The 21,800-nt window shown below is 35.8% G+C and overlaps 2 protein-coding genes across 6 annotated transcripts in view; one reads left to right on the forward strand and one right to left on the reverse strand.

Annotated features, from left to right (window-relative positions):
* The window catches only part of Ralgps2 (Ral GEF with PH domain and SH3 binding motif 2), a 153,280-nt gene that overhangs the window by 38,378 nt on the left and 93,102 nt on the right, over positions 1-21,800 (reverse strand). The gene's annotated exons all lie outside the window — the stretch shown is intronic.
* Angptl1 (angiopoietin like 1) overlaps positions 7,104-21,800 on the forward strand; it is a 35,605-nt gene continuing 20,908 nt past the window's right edge. The window contains exons 1-2 of one of the 2 annotated variants that reach the window (XM_020174747.2): positions 7,104-7,433; positions 12,476-13,321. In XM_020174747.2, the coding sequence (XP_020030336.1) occupies positions 12,502-13,321 (820 nt within the window). In that variant the 5' untranslated portion in view covers positions 7,104-7,433; positions 12,476-12,501. Of the gene's footprint in view, positions 7,434-12,410; positions 13,322-21,800 lie in introns of those variants that run through there. The other variant, XM_020174746.2, reaches the window with a different exon arrangement.

Genomic DNA, 21,800 nt, shown 5'->3' on the forward strand with positions numbered 1-21,800 from the left:
ATTCAACAACAAAAGTAAAGACAAAAAACATGTAAACAGCTGGAAACTGAATAACTCATTACTTAATGAACAATGGGTCATTGATGAAATAAAAGAAGAAATTAAAAAGCTCCTGGAAGTCAATGAAAATGAAAACACAACCTACCAGAACCTATGGGACACAGCAAAGGCAGTCCTGAGAGGAACATTTATAGCCATGAGTGCATATATTAAAAAGACTGAAAGATCCCAAATCAACAACTTAATGATACATGTCAAACTCCTAGAAAAACAAGAAGAAGCAAATCCCAAAACATATAGAAGGAGAGAAATAATAAAAATAAGAGTTGAAATAAACGAAATAGAAACCAAAAAAACCATACAAAGAATTAATGAAACAAAAAGTTGGTTCTTTGAAAATATAAACAAGATTGATAGACCCCTGGCAAACCTGACCAAAATGAGGAGAGGAAAAACCCAAATTAGTAGAATCAGGAATGCAAAAGGGGAGATAACCATAAACACCATGGAAGTACAGGAAATCATCAGAGACTACTTCGAGAATCTATATTCAAATAAATTTGAAAATCTTAAAGAAATAGACAGATTTCTAGATACATATGATCATCCAAAACTGAACCAAGAGGAAATTAATCACCTGAATAGATCTATAACACAAAATGAAATTGAAACAGCAATCGAGTCTCCCCAAAAAGAAAAGTCCAGGACCTGATGGATTCTCTGCTGAATTCTATCAGACCTTTAAAGAAGAACTGATACCAACCCTCCTTAAACTGTTCCACAAAACAGAAAGGGAAGGAAAACTGCCAAACACATTTTATGAAGCCAGTGTTACACTTATCCCAAAACCAGGCAAAGACACCTCCAAAAAGGAGAACTACAGGCCAATCTCCTTAATGAACATTGACGCAAAAATCCTCAACAAAATGATGGCAAACCGAATTCAACAACACATCAAACAGATTTTTCTCCACGACCAAGTAGGCTTCATCCCAAGGATGCAGGGGTGGTTCAACATAGGAAAATCAATAAACGTAATAAACCACATGAACAGAAGCAAAGACAAAAACCACTTGATCATCTCAATAGATGCAGAAAAAGCCTTTGATAAGATCCAACACCATTTCATGATAAAAGCTCTAAGAAAACTAGGAATAAAAGGAAAGTACCTCAACATTATAAAAGCTATATATGACAAACCTACAGCCAGCATTATACTTAATGGAGAAAAACTGAAACCATTCCCTCTAAAATCAGGAACCAGACAAGGATGCCCACTATCTCCACTCCTATTCAACATAGTACTGGAATTCCTAGCCAGAGCAATTAGGCAAGAAGAAGGAATAAAAGGAATACAAATAAGTAAAGAAACTGTCAAAATATCCCTATTTGCAGATGACATGATCCTATACCTTAAAGACCCAAAAAACTCTACTCAGAAGCTTCTAGACATCATCAATAGCTATAGCAAGGTAGCAGGATATAAAATCAACATAGAAAAATCATTAGCATTTCTATACACTAACAATGAGCAAACGGAAAAAGAATGTATGAAAACAATTCCATTTACAATAGCCTCAAAAAAAAATCAAATACCTAGGTGTAAACCTAACAAAAGATGTGAATGACCTCTACAAGGAAAACTATACACTTCTGAAGAAAGAGATTGAGGAAGACTATAGAAAGTGGAGAGATCTCCCAGGCTCATGGATTGGTAGAATCAACATAGTAAAAATGTCTATACTCCCCAAAGTAATCTACATGTTTAATGCAATTCCCATCAAAATTCCAATGACATTCATTAAAGAGATCGAAAAATCTACCATGAAATTTATATGGAAATACAAGAGGCCACGAATAGCCAAGGCAATACTCAGTCAAAAGAACAATGCTGGAGGTATCACGATACCTGACTTCAAACTACATTACAAAGCAGTAACGATAAAAACAGCATGGTACTGGCACAAAAACAGACATGAAGACCAGTGGAACAGAATAGAGGACCCAGATATGAAGCCACACAACTATAACCAACTTGTCTTTGACAAGGAGCTAAAAATATACGATGGAGAAGTAGCAGCCTCTTCAACAAAAACTGCTGGGAAAACTGGTTAGCAGTCTGCAAAAAACTGAAACTAGATCCATGTATATTACACCCTATACCAATATTAACTCAAAATGGATCAAGGATCTTAATATCAGACCCCAAACTCTTAAGTTGATACAAGAAAGAGTAGGAAATACTCTCGAGTTAGTAGGTATAGGTTAGAACTTTCTCAACGAAACTCCAGCAGCACAGCAACTAAGAAATAGCATAGTTAAATGGGACCTCATAAAACTAAAAAGCTTCTGTTCGTCAAAAGAAATGATCTCTAAACTGAAGAGAACACCCACAGAGTGGGAGAAAATATTTGCCAGCTACACATCAGACAAAGGACTGATAACCAGAATATGTAGGGAACTTAAAAAACTAAATTCTCCCAAAACTAATGAACCAATAAAGAAATGGGCAAGTGAACTAAACAGAACTTTCTCAAAAGAAGAAATTCTAATGGCCAAAAAACACATGAAAAAATGCTCACCATTCTAGCAATAAAGGAAATGCAAATTAAAACCACACTAAGATTCCACCTCACCCCTGTTAGAATAGCCATCATTAGCAACACCACCAATAACAGGTGTTGGTGAGGATGCGGGGGAAAAAGGAACCCTCTTACACTGTTGGTGGGAATGTAAACTAGTACAACCACTCTGGAAAAAAATTTGGAGGCTACTTAAAAAGCTAAACATTCATCTACCATGTGATGCAGCAATACCACTCTTGGGGATATACACAAAAGAATGTGACACAGGTTACTCCAGAGGCACCTGCACACCCATGTTTATTGTGGCACTATTCACAATATCCAAGTTATGGAAACAGCCATGATGCCCCACCACTGACAAATGGATTAAGAAATTGTGGTATCTATACACAATGGAATTTTATGCAGCCATGAAGAATGAAATGTTATCATTCGCTGGTAAATGGATGGAATTGGAGAACATCATTCTGAGTGAGGTTAGCCTGGCCCAAAAGACCAAAAATCGTATGTTCTCCCTCATATGTGGACATTAGATCAAGGGCAAACACAACAAGGGGATTGGACTTTGAGTACAGGATAAAAGCAAGAGCATACAAGGGAGGGGTGAGGATAGGTAAGACACCTAAAAAATTAGCTAGCATTTGTTGCCCTTAACGCAGAGAAACTAAAGCAGATACCTTAAAAGCAACTGAGGCCAATAGGAGAAGGGGACCAGGAACTAGAGAAAAGGTTAGATCAAAAAGAATTAACCTAGAAGGTAACACACACGCACAGGAAATCAATGTGAGTCAATGCCCTGTATAGCTATCCTTATCTCAACCAGCAAAAACCCTTGTTCCTTCCTATTATTGCTTATACTCTCTCTACAACAAAATTAGAAATAAGGGTAAAATAGTTTCTCCTGGGTATTGAGGGGGCGGGGGCAGGGGGGAGAAATGACCCAAGCCTTGTATGCACATATGAATAATAAAACAATTCAAAAAAAGAATGAGATTTCTAAAATTGTTTATGTGACTACAAATTGGAGTTAACCTTTCCAATCCCTTTATGTTTTCTGCACCAACAAAAATGACATCTCCCAAAATAATGGTTGTACTGGTCCTGAACACAGAGGCCACTCACTTAACAATATTTCTTTAGAGTTTACTATGCACATGTAAAATGTGTAAGACAACTGATAGCTGGAGAGAAAAAAATACTTTCCTACTTTTGCCTTATTATTCCACCTTCACGAACCCTCAGGGTAAATGCAACCAAAATGACATATCCATTCCCTTCTAAGCCCGTTTTCATGTTTGCCATTCTCTCCCACCTTGAGTGTTTTCTAGACATATCTCTGTCCATTAAAATCTTATATATAGTCAGTTCAGTATCTTTAGTTTTCTTACAAATCCTAAGAAAAGAATTTAGAAACTTGTCTAGTGGAACAGAACCTACAATTAAAAGCATGTGCCTAAAGCTGTGCAACTGTAAGGGACACACTAGATCTCCCTGTGTCCCTAGAGTAGATTTATAATAAGGGGGTCATCAGCCTAAATTTTTAAAAAACGATACTCTGTTATAAACTTATACATTATCTGTAACCATTCACTTACTTTTATTTCCAAAGTCTTAACTATTTAAATTTACTCTTATCTGTTCAAAACTATAAACTCATTTAAGGTAGTTGTTCTACTTTGCACTTTAAAAAAAAAAAAAAAAAAAGAAAACCTTGTGTAGTATTTTGACAACAGGTGGCATTTAATACAACACAAAAGGCTGAATGTCAATCCTTTTACTCATCCTAGTACGACTCATTTTCCATTAGTAAATATTTAAAGTATTCCTAAACCATCTACCCTAAATACTTTTTTCCATTGTCTTCAAATGAACCAACAGCCGAGGTCTTTTCCACTTTTAATCTCAGAAGAAAATTCCTTTTTCTTCTTTCTAAATCCAAATCCAAACTGTGATTTTGGGATTTGAACTCTGTTCTTGCCTACTTGAGCCATTCCCCAGGCCCAAACTGTAATTTTGAATGTAATTGCTAAGGGCCTCCTTCCAAACATCCACTGTTGTCTCGTCTATCATCCACCCCCAGACTCCTTATCCCAGAGCCAATGCATCCATTCAATTCTCCTATTTAAAAAAGACATATCTACCTCTTCAAATCTGATCCTTTCCTCAACAAAGCACCCTCACTACCTTCCCTTCAAAAAACACCTTGAAAAAGAGACAGTATATTTGTTTATTTATCCTTTATTTTACCTTTAATGTACTATATGATGCACATTAAAGTTTTTATGGGTCAGGAAAAATGGTAAAAGACTTTGAAATGGGCAAAATGATTACTAGGTATTCTGTCTCCAGTGACCTACTTTACAACCAGTTGAAGACTGGTTGACCATAATAATGTCTATGAATTATGTCTAGCAGGACACAAGTGACTATTGGCCTGTGGATGTCAACCAATTTGGCAATTCATTGCAGCATTCTTAGCTACCTATATCCATATTACTTTGAATTATCCTTTCAAATGGTTTTATCTTCTTGGTTCCCTTCAACCCAGTAAATACTCTGACCTCTTTATCACAATACTGAAACTTATTTTGGGAAAGGCATTGATGACCCTCTTATTATAAATCTTTAAACATCTCTCTTGGTCTTCCTCTCCTACCTCATCTTTCTGTAGTGTTTCAATCATTACTTCTTGATTTTCCCAGCTTGAACATCCCCTAGCCCTTTTTCCTTTGATTCTTCTTTTTCCTCATGTTCCCTAGAAGTTAGTATTCCTCATGGTCTGTCATTAAATCTCATTCAACATGTACTTTTGCTAGTAGATCTTAGTTGTGTAGTTACACCCAATTACTGGTCTCTTGACTTTTTTAGATTTCTGGACAGAACTGAGCTCCTAGCTTTCATTTTCAATTTAACAACCCAAACCAACCTTTATTATTTTTGTTCTTAAACATGTGCCATTCCAATTCCCTATGTTGGTTAATGATACTACTTGTTTCTCAAGTTAGAAAGCTTAAAATTGCTCAAATTAAAAAGCTCAGAGGGAATTTACTATTTCATATCTTATCCAAATTAAACTACTAGTGAATAAGAACAATCACTGAATGATTAAGCAATATATTATATAACCTAAATCAGAAGCTAGAGGTTGGCAGCCCATCAACTCCAATGTTTTAAAATCAGCTAAGACATAGGAAGAATATTCTTGAGAAATGGGAGTATCTAGCAACACTGTCTCATAATCCTTCATAGCCACAATGAGGTACCACTGAGAAGGTGCAGATCCCTTTAACTAAACCATGAGGATGTCAGTTCGTCATACCCTTCATTTTCCTGTTACCTTCTGGTTTACTTCACTTATTTATATGACCTGCTTCGTTCTTGTTTTGAGCATTTGCCTTTACAGGCCTTTAGTTTGCAACTCCTGGCACACCTATGTATGACTTAAGAATTTAAAGAAACAATACTATGAAAGAGGTAGAAATTAGGCTGAGACTTTAAATAAAAGATGTGGATCTACAGACCAGTGAGACAGATAGAGCAAGCTAGGGCAATGGAAAGCACATGGTATGAACAGGAAATAGAAGCCCAAAAGTTTTATCTAGAAGCAGCACCTGGCAACGACATAACCCCTGAGAATGTGGCATAATGCTTTGGGGATAGGTTCAAATCCCAGATGTACCTGCTTATCTCTAAGTATTAAGCCAAGTTACTCAAAATGCCCAAGTCTGTGTTTCCTCAGCTACTGAATTAACATTTCTTGATTTAATAAAATATAATAGCATAGTCAGTATTCGACACTTTATAATTTCTCTTGAGCACCCTATTTTCATGGAAGAATCTGGACCAGAAAAGGGTAAAGATTTGTGTGAGTGCACGTGAGGTGGGGAATCAGACCTCCCTTATTTTTCACTCAGTTCAGGGTTATGTCTGTTTTTTTAAATGGCAACACATCAACCTTATTTAGACAAGATAGGTCAGTGTGTATATATAAAAGCAGTTTTATTTAAGAAATGTTACATAGTAAACTATAACATATACCAACCAGTTTAAAAATCTTCTGAAATAGCAGCTCACTAAGTAAAATGTTTAAAAACTCTTCTGGGTTATAAAGAATTAGTATTATTTAGGTGGCTGCCTCCTGATGAAGTCAAGCTCCTGTTCTTTCTAACAAAAAACTCATCAACCTGCAACTACTTCAAAAGTGGAGCGGAGTACTGTTTTTTCAGTATTCAACTTAAAAGCTCTCTGGGTCAGCAGACTAAAATGTTTGTTTTATAACTGCCCACTGAACTATGATAGTCTGTTTCCAGATGGTGCCCTTCCTTCAACCTGCACACAATCTCCCCTTGTTCAGAGCTATTCAACCTCCCGCTGATCCTACTACTCCCACCCTATTTAAGGCTACAGAGAGGAAATCCTGAGGAGCAGATTTTCCCCCCAGTCTCCAGCAATTTCTTGGTGACGTAATATGTGGGCTGAACTTGAGTGAGCCTACGGAGAGAAGGAATCACTATTCAGGGGTACTGTGTATATAGCCTGTGTCAGCTGCAGCTGGTTACTGCACTTCTCCATGTGGCAGACAGAGCACAGCCACAATGCTTTCTCTGCGGGATTAGAGACAGCCTACAGACCAGAACGTCTACTACACTACTTAAGATTACAGAGGTGGCTTGTCAAACTCAATTAGTACTGTAAAAAGAAGTTCGTTATTACTGCTTGACTTCAGGAATCCAAAACAAAAATGCAGTTGCCATTAAAGTCAGAGATGAACAAACTTCTACACTGATTTTTAAAAATCAAGAATAAGGGCAGCAAGTTTCTGGATTCGCTTTATCAACACACAAAAAGGTATTTTAATGATTCTTTTATTTTTATTCAAAATACTATATATGCCAAAATGCACAATTATTTTACATTTGTAATAGAAATTTCAAAGTCTATTAAAGAACTGTGAAATATACTGCAATGTATCATCTGAAAAAGGCTGTGTTTTTCAACTTATGTAAAAACTAGTCGTTAAGTACTCTATGAAGGTTAATGTATTATTTGTTGCTTGATCTAGTATATATGACTGATACATATCTGCTAGGTTGTTGAAAACAAATGCTTTAGTAACACTAGAAAGAAATTTTAATAACTAACAGATTGAATGTATAAGGATTTTAGCACAAGAATCAACAACAAAGAGATATAAAGTAAACAGTTGTAAACATGATTAGTTTCTCTTATAGCTACAGCATATGTATGCAAAGATATACATAAACAACAAATATGTCAAAGTATGGTTATAAAACAAAGCTAAGATGAAGTAAAAACACCTAAAAGACTGTAACAAAGCCTCATTTACAGTATAACCAAGTATTAACCAAAATTCTTATATACATTTAAGATACATCTATAGTATTTCCTAATTCAAAATTTTAAATAACTTTCCACATTTATATGTAACAGTAGTTTAATTTGAGTAACAGATTAAAACTGCTTTAACTGAATTACTTGGAGAAGCAATGTTATTGATACACATAAAAATCGAAATCTTCTAAAAGGTTGAAATTGAGGGAATGTATTAGCTAAGCAGTCAGTCTTAACAACAGAAAGTATGAACCCAGAAGATACAATTACTTAAGATGATTAAGAGGTCAAAAATATACAATATTTAGATAGAAATAATTTTGGTAACCATACATAAGAGGTGTCTTTCAGTACCTTGGGGCTTTGTTTAATTATGAGAATAAAAATAAAATTACTAGTTACCAGTAGTAAGCTTTAACACGAAAGATAAATAACTGTTTATAATCTGAAGATTTCTGACTTTTAACAGGAAGAATTTTCAACAAGTAAATAATAATAATACTTAGATGTTTCTCAGCTTTGCTTTCATGTTCTTTGCTTAAAGATTCAAAACTCTGAACACTGGGGAAGATACCTGCTAAACACATTTTACAAGAGATTCTGATAAAATTTCCACACAATACTGCATCTGAAATAGTGTCCTGTCTCTGTTGTTGCTTGCTGTGAAAAGTGCAGGACCACATTAAACCTCAGTTCTTCTTAGGCAAGCATTTAATCTGAAACTCAAATCACACAGATTAATTCCTTTCTGAAACACATCCAAGTATGAGATTGTTCTCAAATCTCTTCATACAACGTATTTCTCAATCTAGAAGTTCTTCATCTAACATAGCCTCAGTGCTTCATAAATTAATGGCATTGCCTCATGCTGCTTTCAGGGCATGACACAGACCATTAAATGCCTCTATGAGTTTACTGTTCAAAAGGAAGTAAATCCTGGCTTTTACTTTATCTAATAGCTAGCAATTTAGCAACAAAAAGAACTAGTACCAAGAAAATTAAACCAATTGCATAGAAGACCTTTTTCTTTTCTAAAAATCATCTAGCAAAGACATAGATTTAAACTTAAATATTCTGCAACTAATTCATAACATTCTCTTGGGAACTGAGGAAAATTTTAACATATACAGAAAGGTTTTATGAGGTATAAGAGATTTATGGATCTTTTACTTTTAAAACTTAACATATGTGGGAAAACATTAAATAAAAGAATATTTTTAGAAAATGCAATAGTAAGTGTATTTTAAAAACCAGCTCTTTACTAATGACGTACGTAGTCTACTACTTAAGAAATGTGGCTCCTTGCTCTGCTTAAGAGACAACAAAATCATTAGTTTTGCAAGGATAAAGGGAAATTATTTTAAGAGAAGAAACAAATAACTTTGAGTTACTGCCTTTAATGGTAACTGAAACCTTATGACTTAATTTTATGGGAAGCACAAAGACCAACGAATATGTAAAAGCAACATGTTCTAATTTTAATTCAGATCAGTATTTTAACATTTCCATTCTTGTTCTTTAGTGACAACACTGATGCAAAGTCTTGGACAGTAGTTCTCAGCGTTCTGTAAAAATCTGTCTGATATTATTAATATAAGATGGATAATCAGGCTATCATTTATAAAAATCTACTTGTTTTGAAGTTGCACAGCATTCTCTGAATTTTCCCTGTTTTGGTAGCCTATTTCATTAAAGGAATTATTTAAATAATTTTATAATCAAGAATTTCCATTGTATTATTATGATGGAAACAAGTGGATTTTAGCACCTGGTAAGTTAAATATGTAGGAGAAATAATATACATTTACGCAGGAGGCCAATGCTCATAAAAAAAAACTGCTTCCAGTTTTTTCTTTTTTTAAATAAACTACACCTAATTTCCATGAACCTGGAAATCTTTTTATCAGTTTTTAGTGTAGGCAACTCTTGCATAATAAAACTTGTTCTTTAATAAAACAGAATCATGACTCTTCAGGATTAAGTTTTCTACCAATGTTAGAAGGCAAGGTACAGCAACATAAAAAGCTAAATGTACTCGTTCATATATGCTTTTGGCTATCAGTAAGCAACAGAGGGTGCTACTTTATATTATTATATTCGCCCTCCCTATCTTGATTAAGTCAGTATAAAAAAAGTAATCTTCTCTACTCATCCCACTTTTAACTTTCATTTTCTATCCATTTCAACATACTACTCAATTGAAAACACCAAAAACAATAAGACATGTTCTCAGATAATACAAGTAGCAGCAATCATTATGTCCATAGCTGTAAAGTATATGCTTCACTGATAGGACTGTTTTTGTGAGTCAGATTATGACAGAATACACAAGTATGGAAAGGAATGACAGCAAAATTTAGGGGTATAAAAATGAAGGAAACAAAGTCTAACAAAAATGGTTTGCAAATACTTTTGCATAACTAAATAACAGGTCAATGAGAAGGCAGGAATAGACTAAAAAGCAAAAAACATACACAAAGACTCCTCTGTAATTATGACATGGCTAGAATAAAAATCATAGGTCTAGAAAACATAGGAGGAGAAATTTTGAATACTGTGAGTATTTTGGCTTCTCCGGACTTTCTTTGTAAAATAATAACAGCATTTATTTCATAGTGTTATTGTACATGCAAATAGTTAACGTGTTAAACACTACTAAATATAAGGGATTGTCACAGTGGTGTTGACAGGAAATAGTTTAGAATATGGTGCCATATAGTGGCAGGGGTTATAAAAACATGAACGCTGGAGTCTTCTACCTGGGTTCAAGTTCTTATTCTACCTCTTAGAAGCTGTGTGATTACCGGTAAGGTACTTAACTTCCGGATGCCAATTTCATCTGAAAATGGGGATCATCATAATCATCTTCACAGGGTCATGGTGAGAAATAAATAATAACATGTAAAGGGCTAAAATAGTGCTGGCAATGAAAAGCACCCAATAGGTGTTAACTATTGTTCCTGTCTTAGTGTTAATTACAGGCATAAATGACCTGGGATCTGGCGTCTCAATTCAAGAAACAAGTATTCAGGTCAAAGCTGGATGCCAGTGGTCACACCTGTCATTCTAACTACTTGGGAGGCTGAGATTAGGAGGATCAAGGTTTAAGGCAAGCCCAGGAGAAAATCCTCACAAGACCCTATCTCCAAAATAACCAGAGCAAAATGGACTGGAGGCGTGGCTCAAGCGGCAGAGTGCCTGTTTTGCAAGAGTGAAGCCTTGAATTCAAACTCCAGTCTCACCAAAACAAAAAGAAACACGTACTGAGGTCAAAAAGTAGATAGAAAAGCTCTTAGGATATCCACTACCATCCTTTAAAAACAGTAGTTTTGCAAAGAGCTGGGAAGATGAGCTGTAATACAGCAACTTACTAATGAACCAGAAGGAGTGAATAAGCCTTCCCCATCCTTTTGCTCCTACTTTTTTGGGAGGTCACTAAGGAAAAAAACAGCAGGCTTGGCTCTTGGAACAAGTTCTGGTGTTTCCTCAGAAGTGGATTATAAAGAACAAGTATTTCTCATCTTCCAGAGTGAACATAAAACACTCCAAGCACACATTTCAGCGCATGTACTGCTGCTATAAATAAATACTGACTAGGGGCCAAGAAACAGGGTTCTAGACCTGTTTCTAATATCACTGTAGCCGTGGCCTCCAACATTCACACAGGTGCAAAGAGGTCCCTTATATTTATTATGGATCATTTCTTTTCTTGGTAATGCTTGTGGAAAATCACTAACATTTTACTAAAATAAAATTTAGTAGAACCCCTTATTAATAAGCTATTGAAGCATCTATAAGCTTAGAGTATACATATTTTTATATTTCAGGAAACACAATGACCCACAACAATGGCTGTGAACTTTCTATCATTCTTAAACCTGTCACCAATTCCAAAAGCAGATACTACAAAACCATATATATATATATATATATATATATAGATGTATGTATGTATGCTGCTGTAACTGTCTGATTTCGTATTTGCCTAAAATGTTTCTTTTATTGGTAAGAAACATGATATTTATTGCAGAGGACCAATTTAATTGAGATTGCATGGTATAAAACTAAAACTCTGATTAGTAAAGTTACCTGGTAATTACAATACTAGTTAGGCAAGAACATGTTTAGTTAACACCTTATAAGCAGTGTGTACCATTTTCATAGTCTTAAGAGACAGCCTTAAGTCTAAAGTGAGCTTTCTAAAGAAAGGTACATTATTAAGGTTTCAAAAGTCCCAACAGCACCTAGCAGTGTGGCTTTGCACAGGATGGGCACCAATCAAAATCTACTCAATGAGCTTGGGAACAAAAAGCATTAGTTATGAGGTTGTTGGGAGAGCTACTCTCTGAAAATCTACTCTTAAATGTTAAAGTACTATAACTTTATATTAACTTAAGAAATCAGTACGTTAATTCTAATTTGTTAATATCAAGTAAATACTAAGTTTTCCCTTAGATGCTTTTTACACTACTGACTTTAAATGTTCATTAATATGAATTCTTTTTACTTTTTCCCTTCACTGATTTGTTTCTCAAAAGACGTCGTTGTCCAACCTCATTTCAAAATGAAGGCTTTTATTTGGACTCTAGGTGTGCTACTCTTCCTTCAAATGGGCTCTGAACATTGCAGAGGACAGTTCAAAATAAAAAAAATAACCCAGAGGAGATACCCTCGTGCCACAGATAGCAAAGAGGAAGCAAAGAAATGTGCATACACATTCCTGGTACCCGAACAAAAAATAACAGGGCCAATCTGTGTCAACACCAAAGGGCAAGATGCAGGTACCATTAAAGATATGATCACCAGGATGGATCTTGAAAACCTGAAGGATGTGCTCTCCAGGCAGAAGCAAGAGATAGATGTCCTGCAATTGGTGGTGGATGTAGATGGAAACATTGTAAATGAGGTAAAGCTGCTGAGAAAAGAAAGCCGTAACATGAATTCTCGTGTTACCCAACTCTATATGCAACTATTACATGAGATTATCCGTAAGAGGGATAATTCACTTGAACTTTCCCAGTTGGAAAATAAAATCCTCAATGTCACCACAGAAATGTTGAAGATGGCGACAAGGTACAAGGAACTAGAGGTGAAATATGCTTCCTTGACTGATCTTGTGAATAACCAGTCTGTGATGATCACTTTGTTGGAGGAGCAGTGCTTGAGGATATTTTCCCGACAAGACACCCACGTGTCTCCCCCTCTTGTCCAGGTGGTGCCACAACACATTCCTACCAGTCATCAGTACACTCCGGGTCTGCTAGGAGGCAATGAGATACAGAGGGATCCAGGTTATCCCAGAGACTTAATGTCACCACCTGACCTGGCAACTTCTCCCACCAAAAGCCCTTTCAAGATACCACCAGTAACTTTCATCAATGAAGGTGAGTTACTTGTTACTGGTAAAAATAGAAGTACGATGTTAATATATTTCAGGATTTATAAGGAAAAGCTCATAAGAAATGCTTATTTTTTGTTGGGTGCTGGTGGCTCACATCTGTACTCCCAGCTACTCCGGAGGCAGAGATCAGGAGGATCGCAGTTAGAAGCCAGCCACAGACAAATAGTCTGTGAGACCCTATCTTGAAAAAGCCCACCACAAAAAGGACTTGTGGAGTGGCTCAAGGTATAGGCCCTGAGTTCAAGCTTCAGTACCATCATTAAAAAAACTGAACTTAAATATATGTCCTCTCCTAGTTCTAAGTTTCTAGGAGTTTATAAAAACTTACTGTATTCTGTTAAAATAGTCTCGCATCCAAATTATTACAGTCTAGGTTACTGTCAATGAAGCAAGAATGAGTCTGCGATGCACTCCTAACCTACAGGGTCCAGCTCCACAGCCATCCCTTCAGCTTCCAGCTAGCTCCTCAGTACTGCCCAACAATCCTTGTAGTATCTCCCTCTTGCCTACTTTTACCATCATTCTTCTCAAAAGCAACACTTAAGGTTCTGCTTTTCTTCTCAAGTCTACTGCAATGCCAAGAGAAAGTCTAAGCAGGTCCTGGATTCTTCATTCTTTCCTACCGCAAAACATTTGTACAAAATCCAGCCTTCTTGCCCTCAGTCTTAAAAGGAAAAGGTATCCTCCCAGTCAAGCACCAGTGGTTCATGCCTAAAATCCTAGTTACTTGGGAGGCTGAGATTGGGAGGTTCGTAGTTTGAAGTCAGCCAGTGCAAAAAATTTGAGAATCCCCATTTTACCCAATAACTTGGTGCTTGTGTCTGTCATCCTAGTATCATTATTAAGTGTAAAATATGAGGACTGAGATCTAGGCTGGCCTGGCAAAAAGTTAAGATCCTATCTCAAAACTAATCAGAACAAAAAGGGCTGGAGGCATGGCCCAAGCAGTAGAGCTCCTGCCTAGCAAGTGCAAAGCCCTGAGTTCAAATCCCAGTACCACTTTCCTCCCAAGGCATCCTCCTAATGGAAAATATAATAACACACAGAGGAACACATTTTCCAAAGCTAACCAATTTGTGCCCTGCATCCAAATAAGTTTTCATTACCATAAAAAACCTCAACTGATCCTAGGATTTCTACCTCTGTTTCTTAATTTCATTCCTTCTTCTCTTCATTTATTATCAGTCTTGGACCTAGATGCCCTCCCCCCCCCACTCCCCCCCAAAAAAGGACAATTTTTCTTAACTTCATCTTAGCACATTCACTACTAACTTTCTGAACAAGTATCTTTATTTTACACTTACATTCATTTTCTTAAAAACCATTCTCTTGAACCTTTTGTAAACTGATTTGCTTCCTTAGAATGGAGGGGGAAATCCAAACATACAAAAGCAAAAATGTAAGTAAGTAAATCACACTCATGTACTTATTGAGAAGACAGGACAGAAAACTATACATAAACTATGAAATAACTTTAAACAGCAACAAAACACACACAAAAAAATACTGTAAAAAAATACATCACAAAGTGGTTGCCTCTCTGTATACCAATGGATGCCATGAAACACTCACATCTCTGCTTTTCTGGGCTTCCATGTTGTTAATACTCTGATTCTTCTTACCTGTCTAGGTCTTTTGTTGGCATCTTTCTCAAGATACTCTATTTTACAGGTCTCATAACATCTTCAAGTACTGTTCAGATGACTCCTGAATGTTGCCCTCCCTCTTATTCTAACCAAAGCTGGTGTCTGCATTTGGATATTCCACACTAGCTCTCAGGCTATGGTTTACTCTACTGAAATACTTCCAGTTCTTCTGTCAATTTAGCAGATTAAAGCTTAACTGAAAGTATCAAGGCTAATATTATGCTCTTCCAGATTCCCACAAACATACCCTAGATGTCTCTTTCCTCAAATCACGGGTTGTTTCTTGAACATATTTTCTTTATGATATTACAATGATGTTATTGAGGTTTATTTGTCTGCCTCCCTGCTGGTCTGAATGCTTCTTAAGATAGTGAACCTCTTTTTCATTATTCCATCTTGGCATTTAGCTAGGACCAGGTTTGGCATGTTGTGCTCATCATACTGAAGGCACTTAAGGAATGAATAAATGAATCAGTATATAAACCTAAAATAATCGTTTCCCCAGGCTGGTCCTTTCCTCTTAGAAATAAATAACTCACCGTTTAAAAAATACAAACTGGGTGTGGTGGTGCACTCCTGTAATCCTAGCACTCAGGAGGCAGAGGCAGGAGGATTTTGAGTTCAATGGCCAGTCTGGTCTACACAGAAAGACCACAATTCTAAATGATCAATCAAGCAAACAAACTCCCAAAACATGTATCAGCTGAAGAAAATCTAGAAGATAATAAACTTTAAAAAAATGCTTCACTGAATAAACCAAAAATTCAGAAATGAACAGTTAACATTTGGTAATAAACTTCTTTTTTTTTTCCTTTCATGAATACAGTAATCAATATCCTTTTAACTTAAAAAAACCTTTTCATTTTATTGTTCTATGATTATATCTGTAGGATAAATTTTTGCAAGTAAAACAGATATATTAAATGATTTCGATTTTCCACTTTGATTTATGTTACCAACCATTTCTGAATTAGCGTGACTGTTCTCTGATACTTTCACTTGGTCAACTGAATTCTACCCATGTCCCTCAATTTTACTCAGAGCCAGAACTATTAACTTAGATTCAAATTACCCAGGGTAGTACCTAGAAAACAGACTTTCTGAGAGAGAGAGAGAGAGAGAGAGAGAAAATGGTCTAACTCCATTTTCTTTCTCCATCACAATGTATTCTATATGACAACAAACCATCTTTCTAAACTACCCATACATTACAGTTCTGCTTCTCAATTCCCCACTACAAACAGAAAAAGTCTAAATACAATATCGTCTTCTAAAGAATCAAGACTACTTTGCTAGCTTTCCTTCCATTTGTTTCCTTCATGAAAACTATCTGCTCTAATAAAATCAATATATTTGTTGTCTCTTAAGTATTTCCCATGACTTCTGCTCATTCATAGGGCCTAGACCAAATGAATGAATGAAACTGAAAGCCCTCCTTGAAACCCTGTTGACTATCACAGGCTTGAAGTGACGTTTCATCTTCAGGGATACACACATGGTCTTTCATATATTCCCTCTTGAGTTATCAGTAACCTTTACACGTACACAGAATACAGCTAAGGAAAATGCCTCGTAACTATATTATAAGTTCCCTCCTAGCAGATGGATATTGTTTGTCTTTGGCAGCTGCTAAATAAATGTTAGCTCATTTGATAACATTTTATAGAGCCTCTTAAAGTTGTCATTCCAAAGAGCTTCAAGAAAATATCGAATACATTATACTTTACTGGATTCCTTTGGGGAGTTTTGCTTTGTTTGTGGTACTGGACATTGATTGAACTAAGGGACTTGTGCTTGCATAGGAAAATGTTCTATCACTTAAGCCATGGTCTCTGTCCCTGTATTCCTATGATCTAAATGGTTCTAACAGTAGCAACAGACCAAGAATATAATTAAGTTAGTTAAGTGACAATCATTAATAATATCTCAATCCCTTTAATTTTCAAAGGGAAGATGTACAAAATTATCCATTAGACACAAAAGAAAAAATTTATTTTTGATATTCTTTTAAAAATTATGTTAAATGTAAGCTTCTAAAGTAAACAATTTATAAGTACAGTAGTTTGTGTAATTTACAAATACATACAATTGAGATGTGTGGATCTTTAACTGATGAAGTGTATAATTGTGTATGTGTGGAATAACTGCTGTGGAGTATTTGAAATGGGCCCTGTATCTTAAGTGGATGGTATTAGTATCACCAATTCTATCAGAAAATACTGATCTATTTGTATACTAATGAACAAAGAAAATACCTATATAAAGTGAAAAAGATCAGTTCTAGGTTTATTATATATTCAGCTTTAATATAAGAAAACTCTAATTAAATCCCATCTTAGGGATTTCCTTAAACATATTTTGCTCTAGTCAAACAATGGTGTATATATTCCCAATAAAGCAATCTTTAATGTAAAGATTAAGGACAAGCTTGGTGCCAGTGGCTAAATCTTAGCTACTTGGGAGGCTGAGATTGGGAAGATTGAGGTTTGAGGCCAGACCAGGCAAACAGTTTGTGAGATCCCATCTCCTTAAGTAACCACAGCAAAATGAACCAGAGGTGTGGCTCAACTGGCAGAGCACCTGTTTTGCATATGTGAAGCCCTGAGGAAAAACTTCAGTCCCTCCACCCCCAAAAAGAACATATGGATAGCTTTTTATTATTCGTTTATTAAGAAAACAATAATTTTTTTAGTTACTTTATTCCATAAATGTGGTCTCAATTTCAAGGGCTAATTAGCTATACCACAAGAACTATCACACTAACCAGTAAACGAGTAAGAGAAAGAAAACAGAATTTAGAAGGCCTGACTGCACCATCACCTGTATGATGTGACACTGCGTTAGCCACTTTGGTCGCCCTCTGTTTTCTCATTTGTAGGAGGAGAGTACTGACTGAACTACAGGATTTTAATGCCCTTTTCTAGTTATAATACTAATCCTTACCAAATACACATTACTACAAGCAACAGTAAATCTGCTTTGCTTTCATTTTTTTATTTAATGTGCTGAATTATGGTTATATGTCTAGAAAAAATGCCTAATAACTGGACACTTGCATGAAAAGGACAAAGATGGATGGCTACTGCTGCATTTATGTGTGCTCATGCCACGTAAAGTCATGTATACTGTACTCTACATGTAGGTCCAGTCATTGTAAAGTCTCTAAATGCATGTGATAATATATAATAATTTTTATTATTTTAAAGGGTGTTCAGCCAGTTAAAAAAACACAAGGACTGTGTGACTATTTACATAAGGTACTTAAGAGTAGTCAAATTCAGAGATAAAGTAGAATGGCAGTTGCCATGTTTGGGGAAGGGTATAAATGAGGAATTCATCACCATTTCATTAAAAAGGTGATATGACAATTTTATATTGTCTTTTGAAATGGACGTAAAAAACTGCATGTCAAACAAAACAAAACAAAACAAAAAAACCATGGCTAGGTGCTGGTGGCTCATGCCTGTAATCCTAGCTATTTGGGAGGCTGAGATCCAAAGGCAAATATTTTACAAGACCCCATCTCCAAAATAACCAGGACAAAATGGACCAGAGGTGTAACTTAAGAAGCATGAAGCCTTGAGTCCAAAGCCAAGTCTCCCCTACACCCCCCCCCAAAATATATATATATGTTGGGTCATGCTCAGTGGCTCACTTCTGCAGAATCCCAGCTACTAGGGAGGTGGGAGGATGGTGGCAGCCTGGGCAAAAAGTTATCAAGACCCCATCTCAATTAATAAGCTGGGTGTAGTAGCATACACCTGTGATCCCAGCTACAACGAGGCTGTAGGCAGGAGGACAGCAGTCTGAGGCCAACCCTAGGCAAAAAGTTGAGACCCCTACCTTTAAAAATAATAGCCAGTAAAAACAAACAAAACAAAACAAAAAAAACTACAACCACTGGAGATGTGGCTCAAGTGATATAACACCTGCATAGCAAGCAGGAAGCCCTGAGTTCCAACCCCAGTACTGCCCCAAAAAAGAACAAAAAGAAGAGAGCTGATAACTTTTTACTAGTAGTTTTAGCAATTCCTGTTAAGTAATGCTTTATATGACACATAGAAAGAAAAACACTTAACAGGGGAACAATTTTTCTTTAATTTTAGAGCAAAAAGTAAGACATACAAGTAAAAATGAGAAAATGTTTCTGCCAAGTGCAACAGTATACTGTGCAAAGACAGGTTAAAGGTACATTTATTTAAAAAATGTTAAATTCTGATATTTACTATTTTTATTCAAAGAAGAAAAAAAGCTAATTTTATCCATGTGTTCTGGAAGAGGATTTCAACTAAATTTTCCTGAGGCTGTATTTTACTAAGTCTAATAGGTATCGCAACTATAAACATGAGGCCACTGCCTCGTAAAAACTAAAGTTGAAGACACTTTTAAACTTGTATAAATTGAAATTTTATCAAATCAAAGCTGGATTCAGAAAGTCTACAATTCTCCAATTTGCTTAAACATGGAGTGCCTATTAATTAGCAGGAAAGTACCCAGTTCTATGGAACAAACGGTATTTGACGAACAGGAGCTAAGCAAATACAGGCCAACCTGAAAATCTGAAATGTCCCCAAATCTGAAACTTTTTGAGCACTGGCAGTAGAACCTCAGTCAGTAAAGTCTATGCAAACATTCCAAAATCCCTTCCCTAACCCCCTACCCCCCGCAAAAAAAATTTCAATATTGGAAATACTTCTGGTCCCAGGCATTTTGGATAAGGGGTACTCAACCTGGTTTCTGTCTATATCCAAAACCTTGACCTTTCCAAATATTATACAATTCAAACTTGTGAATATATACTTAGACGTAAAATGTAAACTTATCAAAAACTACACTCAAATGAACATATAGTAAACATTTATTAACTTGACAGTCACAGAACAAGCAATAAAAAAGGTAACTCAGAATATGCAAAATTCTGAATTGAGAGAAATGTTTGTGTATTGCAACAAAACCACTTCAATTGCATTAACTACAGTACCAAGAGGTTTTAAAATAACAACAACATTCCTCAGATGACCTTGACTTCTCTGAAAGTGACAGCTTAGGAGAAAAATATTGCTAACTTTAGAAATAACCATAACTGCACTTTTAAACTGAGACAATTAAGCAAATGACTAAGACAGGCTCTGCAGCCTACCTGAAGAGCTCTAGGTATGATTCTCATCATTTGTATTTCAGACAGTGGAAACCTACAACTGCTCTGTAAGACTAAGCTCTCTTCTATCTCTAGGCCTCAGCATATGCTACCCGCATGTGGTCCTGATCACAGCCCCCACCCTCAACAGCCTAACTCTTACTCTTCAAAATTCAGCTTGTGGGGCTGGAGGTATGGCTCAAGTGGTAGTTCCAGCTAGCAAGCACAAACCCTGAGTTGAAATCCCGGCAAGGCAAACAACAAAGAAACAAATAAATCTGCTCAGATATAGACAACAAACTATCCCTTGATTCTATTAGCTACTTCTTAGAGGTTCTTACTGTGTGTTCTGCTCAACTCCATCAAATACTTTGCCTTACAGTGAAGTGGCACTTTTCTTGCCATCTCTGGCACCTCCCACTTGACTCTTAAGGTTGACCCTCTTTCCCTTGAGCCTAAATAATCTAGCCTGTAGTAGATGCAGATTTCTAAAACCAGGAATCATTTAGTTCAACAAATACATGAATGTCTAAGTGAACTCAAACTGTGGAGACACAATAAAAGGTAATGAATGTCCTTGCCTATAAGCAAACAATGTATTACCTTGTATTACAAAAAATAATGTGGAAAGCCATACTTTGCTTCCTTCTACCTCACTCTCATATACAAAAATTAAAGCCCTGTACGTTTTATCCTACCTGAAATACAGTCTCTACCCTTCTCTGACTTGACTGCAATGCATGCCTCTGTGATGTGAAATGGCTAATATACGACTGGGAGAAAAGAAGAATAATGTTAGTAAAAGAGGTCATATGCATTTATATGGGATTTTCCCCCAAGCATATTAATGCTTTGTGCTGTAAGTAACTGCAGATGAATACAAAGTATATACTGGCTATAATCATTTGCTATTTCTAGTCATGAATTTGTAAAATGTGAGGTTTTTCAGAAATATATTATTTCTCTGCTGTGAAATGACTATTAATCTTCAAGTTAGTCATATAGTTTCTTAATTAAATAAGCATATGTATGTTAAATACTACTTATTAAATAAGCAGGAATGTAAGAGAAAAGAAGAGACTAACAGTTATTGATGATGATCACTTTGTTGGTCATCATGTTAAGGGCTCAGAACTGAGCTGGGCATGGTGGAGTTGGAAAGCTGAGGCAGGAGAACCATGAGCAGCCTAGGCTATGTGTCTGTGGAGACTATCTTAAAACAAAAATAAACCATGGGGGAATCAAAAAAAAAAACTCTCAGCAAACTAAGAACATAAAGGGTGAGAATTTTAAAGTAATTATTATAGCTATTTCCAAGGCCTTTAAAATGAATGCAAATATAAGGAAATCTCAGAGAAAAATGAAGCACAGAAACTCTAAAACTAAAAAATGTAATAGCAAATATAAACCAAGAAAGATATCATAAGTCTTTTCATATTTTTTATTGGTAATCTGTAATGCTTACGAATATTACATGATAATTTCTAAAAATGTAAAACAGTAAAATATCTATGAAGCAAAACATGGAGTAGAGAAACTGAGGCTCTCTTGATTTTTGCATATAGTTTAATTTCCTTGAATTTAAAATGAGCACACACACACAAAAAAAATCAAATACCCAGGAGTAAACTTAACAAAGGATGTGAATGACCTCTACAAGGAGAACTACAAACCCCTGA

Source organism: Castor canadensis, chromosome 11 (assembly GCF_047511655.1).
Source record: "Castor canadensis chromosome 11, mCasCan1.hap1v2, whole genome shotgun sequence".
In the NCBI taxonomy this organism is placed as follows: domain Eukaryota; kingdom Metazoa; phylum Chordata; class Mammalia; order Rodentia; family Castoridae; genus Castor; species Castor canadensis.